Source organism: Mirounga angustirostris, unplaced genomic scaffold (genome assembly GCF_029215605.1).
Source record: "Mirounga angustirostris isolate CCGP_5_RB_7025 unplaced genomic scaffold, mMirAng1.0.hap1 SCAF_1, whole genome shotgun sequence".
Lineage (NCBI taxonomy): Eukaryota > Metazoa > Chordata > Mammalia > Carnivora > Phocidae > Mirounga > Mirounga angustirostris.
Genome location: NW_026991709.1, coordinates 91,869,915 through 91,886,478, shown reverse-complemented (window position 1 = coordinate 91,886,478; position 16,564 = coordinate 91,869,915). Strand labels below are relative to the sequence as shown.

The window sequence follows — 16,564 nt, the reverse complement described above, 5'->3', positions numbered from 1 at the left end:
TAGAACCCTTCCTACCTCTGGGCCTTCTCCTCTCTTCTAGAATAAAAGCTGGAGCCCTTTCAATGCCTACCAGGTCCTGTGCTATTGGATTTTTCTTTCATGTCCTTGTTTCTGCGTCTGTAGTCACATAGAACACACAAGCATGTACCCTAGCCTCAGGCCCTTTGCAGTTTCTGTGCCTGATAGCTCGAAGGCCCTTCCACTCATCTCTGACTCGTTTCCCCCGTTTCCGTCAGGTCCCTTCTCACACATGATTTGTAGAGAGCCCTTCCCTGACCACCGTGTAAAACAGCACTATCCGTAGAACTTTCCACAATGATGGAAATGATCTGTAGTTTGTGCTAGCCAGTGAAGGTCGCACCAAGTCACACGTGACGATTGAGCACTTGAAATATGGCTGTGGGCGCAAGGAACTCAATTTTTAATTGCATTTAGTTTAAATTTAAAGGGCCCCACGTGGCTGCCTTATTTAACCGGCACAGCCCTAGAGGAACACCTCACTAGATCCACCGCTTTGTCCTTTCACCCCGCATGATTTTCTTTGTCGTTGCCCTTAACACCACACGACATGCTTCGTATTTATATATAGGTTTTATTTTTTTAATCACTGTCTCCACCTGGCATGGAAATTTCTGGTGGGCAAGGCTTTGTCTGTTCTTGGGCCATGCTGAGCCCATAGAACGCGGAAGGAAGCCTGAGGCCTAGAAGGTGCTCATGTAATCGTGGATGGATGGATGGATGGATGGATGGATGGATGGATGGATGGATAGAGCGATGCGTGATTGAAAATACTAATGAATGAATTCTGTACATTCAGCTTTTAGGGGGATACTTAATCCTCTTGCCTTTCCCATCCAGACTGTCCTTTCTTCCTTGGCCAGAAGAGGACACTGTGTGGTCAGAAACCTCAGCCACAGTTCCTTACCTAGCACATTGCCGCTACACAGTGAAGACCTCAAAAGAAGAGGCTTTTCTCAGAAAAACGTTAAATACATTCTTTTACAGTACATACCACTTTGTTGCATAGCACTGCTTGGTGGTTTAATCCCTTGTTTAAAATGCTTATTGAGTCCCCAGGAGAAGTTTGCTCTGTGAGGAAAGCATGTGGTGGTGTCTATTTCAGAGCAGGTTTGCATTCTCTCAAGGGGAGAGCATTGTTCTCATTCACATTAGTATTAGCCTCACAATAAAGTTCAGCAGACCCAGGAGAAACTACAATGTGATAAAGTTAAATTATTACTTAGAGCTAGAGCACCATCCGCAACACCGTGGACTCTGATACTCTTTTTTGTCATCCCTGCCAGACCTCTGGCCACTGGTGGTGATAGAAAGAGGCAATAGAAAAATCCTAAACACAAAAGTATTTAATAATGCCCAGACTTTATGATACTGATGTTTCTTTCTGGCTTTGCCTTTGCAGGATAACCTTTTCCACCCAAAATACACTGGAGAGGACTTAACCTGTACTGTGAAAAATCTCAAAAGAAGCACACAGTATAAATTCAGGGTGAGTCAGTCATTTCGGTACCTGAACTGCTTAAAAAAGCAGCCGTTTCATGTTTTACCCATTTACCATTTCAAATGGACTCCATAGGTTAAAAGATTTTTAAGGTTCACCGCACTTTACATTTTTAAAGTAACACTTCTTAAAAGGCACACCGTACTTTAATTTTAAAACCCGGTTTTGAGAGAGGAAACGGTTGTCCTGTGCTGGAACAACTCGCATACCGGCGTGGCCGGGAGCCCTCAGCCGGGAGCACCCAAACCGAATGCTCAGTGCACCTGTCTTCCCCCGCGCTTCACACCTTGCCCTTCCATGTTTCTGCTTCTAATTCGATCTCCCTTTCACTCTGCCTCTGCCTTTGCTCTTCTGCCCGTTTTTTTCCTCAGCTGTTTTTATTTTTCTCTTCCATTACCCACTCCCTCACTACTTAGGCATTGCTTTGGTCACAACCCACCACCCTTCATGTCACCATGGGACTCTGCGCTGTAAGGAAAAACGGAGCTTCGCAGCCGTTAAAGAGGAAAAGCCAGGCGGTGGGCTGTTGATATGTGCACAGCGCTGTGCGCTCTGCTAGGACGAGAGAAGCTCGTCTTCTGAGTCTTCCCTTCCTTCTCTTATTTGGGGGACAAATGGTGTTTGACACGCTTAGTGGTCATTCAGTAAATAGCTGTCAGATTATCAAGTGAAGAGTGTGACTGTTGGAGGAAAATGACAGTTTCTGATTTTTCACAAATGCTTGTTGTTCGGAGCCGGCTCTGAGAACATAGGGATGCTGCTAGCATTTCTCCACAAGGTGGCATTGCCCTCCTCTTAAATAAATAAGGGTATTTTTTACCTGTTTTCCCCTCCCCATATTTTCCTTCTGCAAAACAGTAAGAACCAGGAGGTAACATACTGGTTTTGTTTTATGCCTTCTTGAAAGGGTAAAAATGTCTTTCACTAAAACCCACCTATATTGTTTTATTTTTAATTGTTCGTAGCTAGCTATATGGAAAATAAGTACCTCATGAAGGAAACACTTGTAAATCAGTTGTTTGAGATTGAGAGAGAGACAATGTATGTGTGTGTCTGTCTGTGTGAGTTTACAGATGCCTTGATCTTGCCATGTTCAAAAGTTCCCATTTCGAGGCTTCTGGGGGGCTCAGCCGGTTAAGTGTCTGCCTTCGGCTCAGGTCATGATCTCAGGGTCCTGGGATCAGTCCCTCACTGGGCTCCCTGCTCAGCAGGAGTCGGCTGTCCCTCTCCCTCTACGTTCTCTCTTGCGTGCTCTTTCAAATCAATAACATCTTTTTTTTTTTTTCAAATGTTCCCATTTCTTTAATACCTGTACCTAAAGCGTGTTAATATTTTTTCGGTTGTATTGTAGCTGACTGCTTCTAATGTGGAAGGGAAGAGTTGTCCAAGTGAAGTTCTGGTGTGTACGACAAGCCCTGACCGGCCTGGGCCTCCCACAAGACCCCTCATTAAAGGACCAGTTACATCTCACGGCTTTAGTGTCAAATGGGGTATGTTTTGCTACTGGTGCTGTTGCTTATTTTTGACAGATTTTTAAAAACTGATTAACTTCAGGAGTGACAAACCAAAGTAGGAAATAAAAGGTATTATTTGTGGGAGTTTTACAGATTTGGAATATATGAATGAGAAACATTCAGAGAATTCCACCAACTGGTAAAATGGACAATTTTAAGAGCATTTTACTTCATGATTTGTCCTGTATTTTTCCTCCTATACTTTTTAATATATTATTGATTTGAATGTAGTAATCTCTGAATATATATTCATTCTTCAGTAGCTTGCCCTTACCAAATGGTAGTGATATTTAAGGTAAAAAATTGATTTATAAAATTAATGCTGAAAATAAATTTCAGACTTTAGGTATGTCATCATAAGTAAATTTTGATGTACAGAATGTTCAAGTTAAGAACTAGGAAAACTTTAGTTTTTGTTGTTGTATGTAACCAGAAGTCTTGAACTTCAGTAATTTTTCATATTGAAGTTATTATGTGGTGTTTGGGAGGTATGGAGTGGAAGGATATTGTGGCTTACCTCTGCAGCATGGATTATTTCAAAGAAATGAAGGCCATTGGAGGGGCACCTGGGTAGCACAGTTGTTGGTTAAGCCTCCCACTCTTGGTTTCGGCTCAGGTCGTAATCTCAGGGTCGTGAGATTGAGCCCGGCATTGGGCCCTGTGCTCAGCATAGAGTCCGCTTGAGTTTCTCTCTCCCCCTCCTTCTGCCCCTCCCCCATGTACACTTGGGCGCCCGCTCTCTTTCTCTCAAATGAATAAAACTTAAAAGAAAAGAATGCCATTAGAATGTTGATAAACATTTGCAATTATATGTAAAACTATTATGATGTATATAATTATCACTAATGTGTCATAATAGCTACCTGAAAGGCAAAAAATAAAAGGAGAAATTTAAAATAAGATTTTACCTGGCAGCCAGGTAATGTAAAGGGAACTTAACATATTAAACCTTTGGGGCTCTCCCACTGGCTCAGGGGGAAGAGCATACGACTCCTGATCTTGGGGTCATGAGTTCGAGCCCCAGGTGGGGTGTAGTGATTACTTAAATATTTTAAAAAAAAATAAATTATTATTAAACTGTTATTGGAGGATCAACCATCAAGACATAAAACTATCAAGTTACCTAATAATTTTGAGGCAGAATTATTAGGATATCTGTTTCCGTGGTAGATGGATATGATTAAGAGAAACTAAAAATCTAGGTGTGCTTTTTGCAGATTGTAAAGCTTTTTTCTCAGAAAATCCTAGAAAATCCCGTAAATACTAAATGTTTATTTTTATTAGCTATATGCTATAATATCTAACTTCATTACTATTGTTTTAAATATCTTCTTACTGAAATGTGTATACATTAATGGAAATACCAAGTGAAGGAAGGGAAGAAAAGTTCCTAAATCTATATCCAAAATACAGAAGTGACAGACTGACAGTAGAGGTAAATTCTGCACAGTCTTGCAAAATTACAATGCAAGGTATTTTTCTGCTCAGAAAAGAAAACTCTTGCAGGCACAGAGTTAGCAGTGGAGTAAATACCCAAAGTCCACACCCCTTCCTCAAACCACCTCTTTGGTGCACGTTCTTAGTGATCCACAACTTGGCTGCATATCAGGTTCACTTGGGATATACAGTATGCTTAGTGGCAAACTACGATGGAACAGATTATTACATTCTGATGTTTTATTTATCTTGTCAGTAAATTTTGCACTTTTCTTTCCTTCCCTCTCCATCTCAAAAGAATCTGGTCACTGGTAACCTAAGTGAAGTACAGAATAAAATAATAAAAGAAATATGTATTTCATCTTATATAAAAATTACTAAATATTGAAGAATAGGCTTCAGAATTGTCAAAGTAGATTTATTTTAACTTAACTCTTAGAAAAATCCATTCATATTTTGAATTTGGCTCATGTTTCACCAAATAACACTTTGAAATTTCTAGCTCTAGAACTTTGAATAATCTGATCACATGCTGGGTTTCTTGATGTTTTTGTTTCTTTTGCTTTTCAAGAATAATACAGTAATGATTTTACCTTTTACTTAAATCCAGAATTAAGGCAGTTATGATGTTACATGACTTTCTGTGTTCTAATGATACTTGCCGATAAAAATCGATGCCCTTTCATAACTAATAAGGCATTTGCTTACTTTCCAGATCCTCCAAAGGACAGTGGTGGTTCAGAAATACTCAAGTACTTGCTGGAGATTACTGATGGAAATTCTGAAGGTGATGTTTTGGGAAATCATTTTACTCAAATCCAGGAGCAACCCCTCTTATCTAATATGATAAACATCTGTGTAGCCATAGTGGGGCATAGTGAGCAGCCATTAATTCTCATGATAGTGCTATTACAACAGATCAACCTTAACCACACATTTATAGTTTTCTCTTTTACACGCAGCATCAGGGATCAGAGTATGCTTAAAAGGTACATTTTTATCATGTTTTTAAATTTTCCACATCATTGCTTTAAACCAGTGGTCCTAATTAATAGAATAATTACATTTTCGTCCCCTTTCTTGGCACCTTTTTTCTGGAAATTCTTACAAGCAGAAGACTGTCAGAAGCAATCAGCAGGAAGGATAAGGTGGAGACAGCAAATGAGTGCGATAATCTACAAATTCCCATGTACAGTGATAGCAAACAAAACATAGTATCGTGAGTTAGTGACGGTATCACACTTTTACGTCAAGTTTAGCAAATGTCTTTCCGTCTTTGTGACATCTGAGTCAGATTATTCATCACCTGTCACACTATGTGGATTAGAGTAGTACAATGTTAGAGACCGAATTCCTTAAATAGCGCCTTTTAAAAAATTCTTAGCTCTTTTTTTCTAATAAAATTCATAAGGCTTTAGTAGAAAAAAGTATAGTCATCAGAACTTTAAAAATGACATATCTTACCACTCTGATAATCCCTTTAACCACTCATTAAAAAAAAAAAAGTGATTTAAGGCATATGGCAAAGAAAAAAAGAAAAGAAAGAGCGTTAACAGTGACTTCTACAGACAGGCAGCGCAGGTGTGTGCTTGTCTTTTATTCTGTACCTCAGTAGCCACCTGGAGTACTTTGGTTTTCATGTCAATCAGCTTCTCTTTTAAACTAAAAACATGAGAATGTTTTGAGATGGGCACAGCTGTGCTGATGGACATAAAATTATATTCTGGCCTAAAAATTTGGTTTAGTTTTTTACATTAGAAAACCTCCCTAGGAGAGAAGTCAGGTATATGCGGTGCCTCCTTGTGAAAACCTAAGTATGTTTTGAATTTCTGTGGCTCTCTTGACCACTGATACCAAATCAAAAGTAGATGCCATTCTCTACTTAAGGTGAACAGTTCTGCCAGCACATAAAGTGGGTGCTTAATTGAACCTTTTCTGTCGTTCCCATTCCCATTTGCCCCTTCATGGGTTTTTAACCAGCAGTGTGAGAATAATGCTTTCTGATACCCCCACCCTTGGCCCTGGTGCTGTGACTTCATGGGAAATCCATCCTCCCAAGGAGCTGGGGGAAGGTTACTTGAAGGTTACTTGAGTAAAATATCATGGGATAGGGTAAAACTATTTTCCCTAAAACAACCTCATGGAGAAAAGCCTTCTGTGAAATAGTCACCTGGCAGCAGAGCCACTGGGGAGAGCGACAGAGAGGAGGGAGAACATCCAGCCACTGGGATTTGTGAGGGTGCGTGCCCTCACCAAGCACCGGATCCCTCGGGCGGCCCCACTTGCTTTCTTTAACCCCCAGAAGTGGTCAGATAACTAGGTCACACTGAGTGCTTCATCTTTAATTTGTCACCCTCGCAGCCATGTCTGTCTTTTAAATGAGGTCCATGAAGACAGCAGGTTTTGCCCCCAAAGGACACCATCTGTAACAGGAGGATTCCACTTACCGTGACCTCCCAGCAGATGAGAGCAGGAGAGACTCTTCGGCGTGTCCCAGACTGCCCAGCAGTCTTCCCCATACCCGGCTGGCCCCCGAGGCCTCCTCCCCTGCCACGACCGGTTCACAGCTTGCTTGACATTGCCCTCTGTTGCCGCTTGTTGCCCACCCCTTCCCCGTGCCCACTACAGATTTTGTGTTATTTCCAGCATCCAAACCTCCTAGTCAGCAAATGTAATAATGGTGGTGTTAAGTAGTCTAGCCTGCAGTACTAAGTATTAAAAATGACTCCGTCGGATTTTAAATATTTAGCTTTGTGAAGGGAATGGGAAGAGGGCCCTTGGCTATTTAAAAAAAAAGACGACGACTAGGAGATGCTGGTTCTCGTGGTAACCACTTGGAGCTTTTTGTCAGCCTAGTGGTTGGTACTGTGACATTTTTACAGAAGGCATGAACTCATACCTGAGTCTTGTCTTACAGCGAGTCAGTGGGAAGTGGCGTACAGTGGATCGGCTACGGAATACACTTTCACCCACTTGAAACCAGGCACTTTGTACAAACTCCGGGCATGCTGCATCAGTACTGGTGGACACAGTCAGGTTGGTTTTGTTTTGGTATAGAAGTAAATTTCCCAGGTCGAGTCCAGACAACCGGTCCGTACCGTCAGAACAAAATTACCCTTTTAAAATGAACTGTGGTAACGCGACCCGCCGCGGTATCACATCAGGAAATGAAAACTCGAGTTTTAAATTGTGCTTTAGAGGACAAAAAAGATAGGCCCCGAAGATTCTCAGCTGAATCGTGGTATTGTCGGGTACAGTTGTCCCTTAGTTATTTCTTTTTTTTTTTTTTTTTTTAAAGATTTTATTTATTTATTTGAAAGAGAGAGAATGAGAGAGAGCACATGAGAGGGGGGAGGGCCAGAGGGAGAAGCAGACTCCCTGCCGAGCAGGGAGCCCGACGCGGGACTCGATCCCGGGACTCCAGGATCATGACCTGAGCCGAAGGCAGTCACTTAACCAACTGAGCCACCCAGGCGCCCTCCCTTGGTTATTTCTTAGAAGACTTCGGCATGATCACATGTGACAGCTGAAAACTGAATGTAGTCTGACATTCGTATTAACTGAGAGGAACCTCCGTTATTGCAATGATAGAAAAGGAGAGAATTTAAAGTAAAAAAGATACGACCTCGTGTACAGCTCAGCTGTTACTACATCTGGCAATTTTGTGAGAATGAGATACACCTTCCCCAAGGTACTTTACTGCCATCTGCTGGAAAACTATTACAAAAACTGTATAAATTTATGATGACAGAGCTAAATAAACACCTTTGCAGTTGTGCAGTGCTCAACTTACACAACTGTAGACAGCAGCGTATTCCTTATTGTCTGCTCTTTATTTGACCTTAGACCAGCCAGGCAACACGTCAGGAGCCTTGGTTTCAACCACACCGTGTTCTCATAACGCTCAAAATAACCTCATAAGTACACAGGGAGTGCCCTAGAAATCAGTTAGTTGTGTAAATGGCTTTAACTTATATTCAGAAAGTGCGTGAAAGGCAAGGTAGTAAAAAGCCATTTTCATTGTAGGGATATTTAACACTATGGTTTGAAACCATCCTGAGAGAGAGAGACAGAGATGGTGGCTTAGGGCCCTGTGCTGGGTTTATTTTTCACAAGAACACCTGCCGTTAGGGCGCCTAGCTTTGCAGTCAGCATACCTCCAGTGTTGTTGTGTTTTGTTTTCTTTCTCCCCCACAAGGATAGCGGCACTGTGATGTCTAGACTACCCGTTTACGGGGGAGAGAGACTGTGTGAGAAGGGGGTCCAGTTAGACCGCTCTCCAGGGCCAGAGCTCTCTGGAATGCTTCCCCGGGGTGGGATATACCCACATCAAAGCCGCTGATTGTCAGCCAGGCACCTCCTGTGTGTGAGGCGCGGTGCAGAGGCCGTGCTGCTGGAATGTATGGAGTCCATCTCCTCTGCAACACTTCTTCTCAGGAAGAGCAATGAGTTTGGTTGAGCTGCATGCCCGACACCCCCCACCCCCCTCCGCCGTGTTTTCTCCTGTCTCAGAAAGACCATCAACTTCCACATCACCAGCCTTACACAATCAGATCCTACAGAAAGAAGGCCTACTTATTTTAGCATTAACAGAACCTGCTGGTTAATGTCAGACTCAGTTGCTTAATAATGAATTTATTTGCTTTTCTACTCTGTATGTGGATGGTTAGCCATTTATGGCACCATTTAAAAATTTCATCCAGCTGTTGTTTTGTGTTCTCTTCTGTCCTCGTGAAGGATCTCTCTGATTTTGGTTTAAGGGAAAGTAATTGTGTGCTTAGAATACACAACCCATGTCTATGACTCCGACTTCAGAAATCATTTTTACCAGCGCCATATACAGTATATGGTCACACTTCACATACACACACGCACGCGCACACACGAGAGAAGGTCTTGTTGCACAAAAATCATGTGTACACAAGTAGGGCATGGCGTCAAAAATCTGAGCTCAGGCTTCAGCAAAGTCAAAGAGTAGGATAAAGCAGAATTCGAACCACAGCGCAGGAAAAGATGGGATGAAGTGTAAGAGAACACACCCAGCCTACCCATGTTGATACTCTCCACTTGGAGCTCCTCTAACCGTTGTTTCTCCACCACCCACTCATCCTGGACACTTACCTCCAAGAATTTAGTTTCCCCCACCGCCTATCTACCCCCCTTGCCCTCCTCTTCATTACGGTGATCCACCACCTTGTCTGAGTTTTGTGGGGTTTTTTTTTTTTTTTTAAGTTTTCTATGTGCTTTACCCAAAACCCAAAATCCAGTTTTGCAAATACGTATCTCTTCTTCAGTGGAGGGGAGGGAGAAGGATGGGAATTCTTGCCCTCATTGTACTTCAATAATGTGAGTTATTTCCTAATTTTTTCAAGTCTTATATATTAATTTACTTCTTCAATTGGACTAAAGATTTTTTGAGGAAAAAAATTATGTGTACACATTCAACATGTAACCCCCTTTTGGTAGCATGTTCAGTTAGAGGGTAGAATTTGCCTGGTATGTAGAGGTCTAGTGAATTCACAATAACTAAGAGATGGTTCTCACCGGTGTTTCCCCTGCAGTGTTCTGAAAGTCTCCCTGCTCGCACACTAAGCATTGCACCAGGTCAGTGTCGACCACCGAGGGTCTTGGGTCGACCAAAGCACAAAGAAGTCCACTTAGAGTGGGGTGAGTAAACAAATCTTCACATTGACAATGACAACTGGGACAATTGGAGATTGAATCTAGGATTTAATGCTTTGTTACTAAGTCGGCAGTCTTCTAAAAACCATAGTGTTTTTGGTTGAAAATGTCCATTTTCTGTTGAACGTGTCCTGTGCTCTGTCGCTCTTCCTCCCGTGCCTTCTGGTGTCACACATGCTGGGTGGGCACCCTCTGTCCTTCAGGGGGCACTTTCCTAAAAGATCTTGCAGAGCAGCCAGTCTTTTTCAGGAATTTTTCCAACTTCATTCATAAAAGCAAAGTTGTGCTCAATTTAGAGATGAAAGCGAGAGGTGGTTCGTAAGGTAACATCTAATTCTTGCATCTGGCGGGCCCTGGCGCTTTGTGGTATTGATTCAAGCTGTATGAGCATTTCCTGTTGTGTCAGCAGTTTACAGCATGTAAAATTGCAAATATAAACCTGCAGAACTCTGACTGCTTTTTTCCACCACTTAAGTCTACAACATAATAAAATAGTGTACCAACTCTGGGTCATTTATCTTGATTTAACGGGACCTTTGGTTTTAAGTCCAAGAGATTTTCTTCTTCTGTAGCTTCCTTTCCGTAGAGTGTAAAGACATTTGCCTAATGGTTTTATTGTTTTCAAATTATTTTATTAGTATAATTAAATGTACTTAAGTGTACTTGCTTTGGAAAGTACAGATAATATCATTCAGAAACTCCTCCGTATCTCTTCTCTTTTGTGGGGGAGAGGAGGGCTCCTCTGTAAGAGAGCTACTGAGGACCGGTCACGTGACTATGTGACATTTTGCAAACCTGGTGGGGAACCAGGTGTGATGTGGTCAACTGGAAGCACAAAAATGTTCTAAGATGAAAAGCATTCTCCGTTCCCAGATGTTCCTGCCTCAGAAAGTGGCTGCGACCAGGTCTCGGAGTACAGCGTCGAGATGACAGAACCTGAGGATGTAGCTTCCGAGGTGTACCACGGGCCAGAGCTCGAGTGCACCGTTGGCAACCTACTCCCCGGAACCATGTATCGTTTCCGGGTGAGGGCTCTGAATGACGGAGGGGTGAGTACAAGCTTGTACGCCATAATCAAAATACAAGGTTCTAACTTCTGCATCCACCCTCCTGAAATTCCTCTGCAGTACCTATCCAGCCTTGACAACCATTAAAGTAGTGTATGTAAAATCTCTTTTCTGAAGTGATACATTGTTGTGATTTCCTATTGACCCAGCATTGGAAATTTTGTCTTGTCTTCGTATCATTCTATTTTTAAGATTTTATTTATTTATTTGAGAGAGCACAAGCAAGGAGAGGGGGAGGAGTAGAGGAAGAGAGAGAAGCAGACTCCCCACTGAGCAGGGAGCCCGATGTGGGGCTCAATCCCAGGACCCTGGGACCATGATCCAAGCCGAAGGCAGACGCTTAACAGACTGAGCCACCCAGGCGCCCCCTCATATCATTCTATTAAGAAAGAGTTCAAGGTTAATAAGAACATCACCTTTGAGATGCTCTTGGTTGTTTTAAAAATAATTTCGTTACTCGCTCGTTGACTGTATTAATCAGTTATGGAAAATTAGGACTACATAAGAAGTCCTTTACCATATTGTCTAAATGACCCAGCAGTATCTTATGTCAGTTTTCAGAACTAGAGTGGGGTAGAGGGCAGGGAGGCCAGCTTCTTGTTTTTGCTTTGTTTCCAGTGAAGACTGGAGAGCTCTTCTTGGCCCTGCCTTCTGCTGTTCCTCTGGGAGGTGTCGAGGTGGCCTATCAGAGACTGAAAGTCTATGTCTGTACTACACCCATATTTTAAATTGCAGAGTGATGTGGGTTGGGGGGAGATTCACGATAAGAACAAGGTAACCAGATACAGTCTGCTTTCTGGTGCAGACTGCTGCTACAGACCCCCCATGCAAACTCATGATTTGTACAGTTGAGTTCCATACAAATGAATAGATGGAATTAATTGATGGAATTTTTAAAAATAAGAAAGCACAACCAACAGCAGCACGATGTTGTTGGTGACTTTTTCTCATTCTCGGTAGTCCTGCGAGAGCGTGGCAGAGGGGAACATGTCGGTCTCCAGTCCATTTCCTGCTAGCCACGCTCAATGGTGAAAACATTTGTCCTAAAATAGGATCGCAAGCCTTTAGCAGGAGCCTGATTCCTTCTAATTCCCAATTGGGAAGGAATTTCAGACACAGCAGAACTATTGAAATTAAAAAAAGAAAACAAAACAAAACAAAAAACAGCGTAAAACTAAACAAAAATGTTTTGATGACAAGATAAGAAAGCTTGTGCACCTGAACTTCTATAATTAAAAAAAAGCATGGAAGGGGATGACCACAGATACTGCAGAAACTGTCGTACTGTTGTTTTTGCTCATTTTCCCGTCTGCTGTTCAGGGCATCTACGCCATAACAAAGATAAATGTGCAGCTCTGTGCCTCTGAGTTTTACTTTCTGTCCCCTTTCAGTAATTTATCATCTAAAAAAATTGTCATCAGCCTCGGTTTATTCCTGTTCTATTGAAAGTTAACCACATATCTGACTGTAGTCAGCTTCTGAGGTCTGTTCCAACGAGCCTCTCTCCCATCCACCCCCTGTGCAGTGTATTTGCAAGTTGTCTTGGAAAATTTGAGTGGTTTTTTGGTGGTTGGTTTTTTTTTTTATCTTTTTTTCCCATTTTGGAAAAGCATAGTCATATGTTTCATTAGCCTGGAAATTATTGTATTCTTTGCCCAAACTATTTGTGGTATCACAAATTCCCCTATTAAATTGGGTGATTATGGTTCTCTCGAAATAATGGTGGTTGGCTCTGAGTAGTGTGATGACCAAAGGCCGTATAAAGAAAAGAGGAGTGCAGTATAAACCTTCAAATAGTTGAAATGGTGGGGTCATGCTGAGAACATGTTAACAGGAGCATTCATTTTCAAAATGGAAAATACCAATAACTAGAAGAAATACTCAGGATTTGATAACTACCAATTTCAAGTAGATTTTTGTGTGTTGAAAATTAAACTGCGGTGTACATCTGACTTCATTTTCTTTGATGTCCTGTGGGAAATGTTAGAATGTTCTGTTGTGTCAAACATCAGCGTGCTTTTATTTCTGATATCACAATAAAGGAAAAATGTTTGGTCAACCAACTTAGTGATCCTTTGGAATAAAATGACATACTTTATTATTAATAGACATTTGGCACTCAGGCAATGTATGTAGGAAAAAAACCTTATACACATTCAATTGGGAATGAAAACCACTAGGTAATATTTTTTAATCAGTTGGACTGATGCTGGTGTTAACCTAGCCCTTATATATGCACACATACACATGTGCGTGCACAACATGCATACAGGCCTGTGTGTGTTCTTCTCTTTCAGTATGGCCCCTATTCTGATGTCTCAGAAATTACCACTGCTGCTGGGCCTCCTGGACAGTGCAAAGCACCTTGTATTTCTTTTACACCTGATGGATGTGTCCTAGTGAGTTGGGAGGTAAGTCAGATGAGTGTTCTGCATCGACTTCTGTTTCTTCTACTTTGTCTGCCCCCAAATGCAAGTTGTGAGGAACCTACAAAGCTAAAATTCACATGTAAGTGATTTTTACACATTAATCTCCCTTGGCACTTGCTTATATCATTCAGAGTTATGGACATTTTCTAACTTGTCACAATTGAGAGGAAATTGAGTATCTCTTTCACGTCTTTCTTTCATATTTGAAATATGCAGGGGCATGTTGCTTTTTCTCCCCAGTTCAGTTAGTTGAATACAACATCATAGGATTTTCTTCTCAGTGAAATTAACCACACGAATTTCTGCTTTCCAGAGTCCTGAGAGCTCTGGTGCCGACATCTCAGGGTACAGGTTGGAATGGGGAGAAGATGAAGAATCCTTAGAACTCATTTATCATGGGCCAGACACCGGCTTTGAGATCAGGGATCTTTTGCCCGCTGCACAATATTGCTGTAGACTACAGGTACGTGGACGCTACTCAGATGTTACTCATAGACACTGGTGTTCCGTGAGACACTGGAGAACTTACTCAAAGGCCTGTGATGGAGGCTGTCAAGAGGGATGATATGGAAAAAGTCCTTTTAAATACAAATAAATGTAATTATTTTGGTATCTTATAATTAATTTCTGCTTCTCTAGGAGGTCCTGCAACATAAGAAGAAAAACCAATTCCGCATAACTCTATTTCTCACCACCCTGCTGTCTTGCTTGTGAATTCACTGAATAAATGACTAAGTCCAAGGCAAAGGGGTCACAGCTCCTTGGGGAAGGTTCCTTCTGTCTGAATTCTCCCGACATGCACATTTCAGCGGGAGAGATGCTTAAAACTGGCAAAAGACAGAAGATGTATATGCTGGTGGTTAAATGGAGCCAAATACAAACATTGGAGTGATTTGCACTAGTCTGCATTAGATTACAGGATCTACCTCCCACTTCCCAGTGACCATTAACAAGGCTGGTTAGCTGTAAGCTTTGACTCGGGAGTCCAAATAGAATAACATCAAGAACAGTTGGCTCCTAGCCTAACCCCTCAAAGTGACAGCGGTCATGAGTTTACTTTTACTTTATGGACTCAGATAAGTTATTTTTACCCCCTCTGTAAAGCCTTATTGTCCTAAGAAAACAGGGTTCTTTGTCCATTTCTTTCCATTTGCTTAGTAACATTTTTTGAGCACGACTTTGTGCCAGAATCAAAGGATGATCAGGATGATCAAGGGGTGAGATACAAAGATTAATCCGATGTGGTTCTTGACCTTGGAGAAGTCTGTCTTCACACATGTTTAGACTTAAATAGATTAAGAAGCAGAGATGCCAGATTTAGGTTTCCACCTGATTTAAGTGATGAATCAAATTGCTTATTACAAGTCCATCAACGTATCAGTGTGTCTGACCTCTTTGGAGAAAATATTCCCTTCGTAAATTAATTTTCCAGATCAACTGAGACTTCTCTGTTGAATTCTGAAGCCTGCTTCATCATAAACATTCTGATTAAACTCTTTTGTTATACACCGTCCTTCCTTCTTGAATGGAGCACCTGGGACATAACTAACTCTTTGTCAGTGAGTCAGGGTCACAGCTCATTATCTGATCTTTATAATAGCAGTGCTGAGTCACTGGGAAAAGGTTACAAAATATGTGCTGCACTCCTGTTTTGGGAACAAGGCAGGATATAAATAAAGAACTGTCTGCCACCACAGGAAAAGAACTTCACTGTGCTTTTCGAGTTTTAAAATTTTACCAAAAAGAGTTGAAGTATTGTCATGAAATAGGACTAGATATGATAAATATTATGGTAGAGTTTCAAAAGTGCTTTGTTAGCAATGAATGCTCTGAACTTCTTAACAGTAATACATAAGTGTTATAGGGACACCTGGGTGGCTCAGTCAGTTGAGCCTTTGCCTTCGGCTCAGGTCATGATCCCGGGGTCCTGGGATCGAGTCCTGCATCCGGGCTCCCTGCTCAGTGGGGAGTCTGCTTCTCCCTCTGCCCTTCCCCCCACTTATGCTCGCTCACTCTCACTCTCTTTCTCTCAAATAAATAAAATCTTTAAAAAATAAACATTAAAATAAGTTACAACTTTTGAACCTTTAAGAGCTCAGACTACTTTCATTTAGTTTTGTAATGTGTCCTCATAAACTCTCCTATGAAGTAAATGAGAACTAGATTTTAGAGTACATTCACGTTTGTAAGGAGTCTGCTAAATGTTTTTCTCTTTATAAGGAAAAAAATACATGTTTAATGACATTCATTGAGCTCATCTTCTGTACCAGGTACTGTTCTAGTTGCTGGGGATACAGCAGTGAGCGAAACAGACAGCTTCGCCCTTACAGAACTTACATTCTCATCAGGGAGTAATTAAATGAAATATATACCCTATGGTGGTGATAAATGCTATGATGAAAAATAAAACAAAGAAGGGAAATAGGAAATGAGGAGGATCACAGTGGGTGGGGGTGGGGTAGGGTGACTGCAAATTTAAATACGGTGTTCGGAGAGGGCTCACCGAAAGGCAGCCCTTGAGAGAAGGCCTGCAGATGTCTAGGGAAAAAGCTTCCTGGACAGAAAGGGCAGCAAATTGCAAAGGCCCTGAGCCAGAAGCAGACTTGGTGTCCCTGTGAAAACAGCGAGGAAGCCAGTGTGGCTGGAGCAGAGCAAGTGAGGGGGAGACTGGCAGTGGGTTTTGGGAGGGTGGTAGTGGTGAGCAGATCAGATAGGGTCTTGCAGGCTTTGTGAGGACTTTGAAGTTTATTCTGAATATGGTGGGAGGCCGTGGAAGGGATACGAGCAGTATCCCAGTGCTTGCTGTGAATGGAGAATATCAGGCAAGGGCTGACACCCACATACCAGGTAGGAGGCCACTACAGAAGCCATATGAGAGTTGAATATGTTGGACCGGGCTTTGGTGCAGGATATGCT

The 16,564-nt window shown here is 41.9% G+C and overlaps 1 protein-coding gene across 3 annotated transcripts in view; it reads left to right on the top strand.

The window, feature by feature from the left end:
* Positions 1-16,564, top strand: part of FNDC3B (fibronectin type III domain containing 3B) — a 339,261-nt gene that overhangs the window by 284,053 nt on the left and 38,644 nt on the right. For all 3 annotated transcript variants that reach the window (XM_064585312.1, XM_045869995.3, XM_045870000.3), the window contains exons 14-21: positions 1,421-1,507; positions 2,871-3,009; positions 5,186-5,257; positions 7,388-7,506; positions 10,032-10,137; positions 11,026-11,201; positions 13,517-13,630; positions 13,962-14,111. In XM_064585312.1, coding sequence (XP_064441382.1) covers positions 1,421-1,507; positions 2,871-3,009; positions 5,186-5,257; positions 7,388-7,506; positions 10,032-10,137; positions 11,026-11,201; positions 13,517-13,630; positions 13,962-14,111 — 963 coding nt within the window. The remainder of the gene's footprint in view (positions 1-1,420; positions 1,508-2,870; positions 3,010-5,185; positions 5,258-7,387; positions 7,507-10,031; positions 10,138-11,025; positions 11,202-13,516; positions 13,631-13,961; positions 14,112-16,564) is intronic.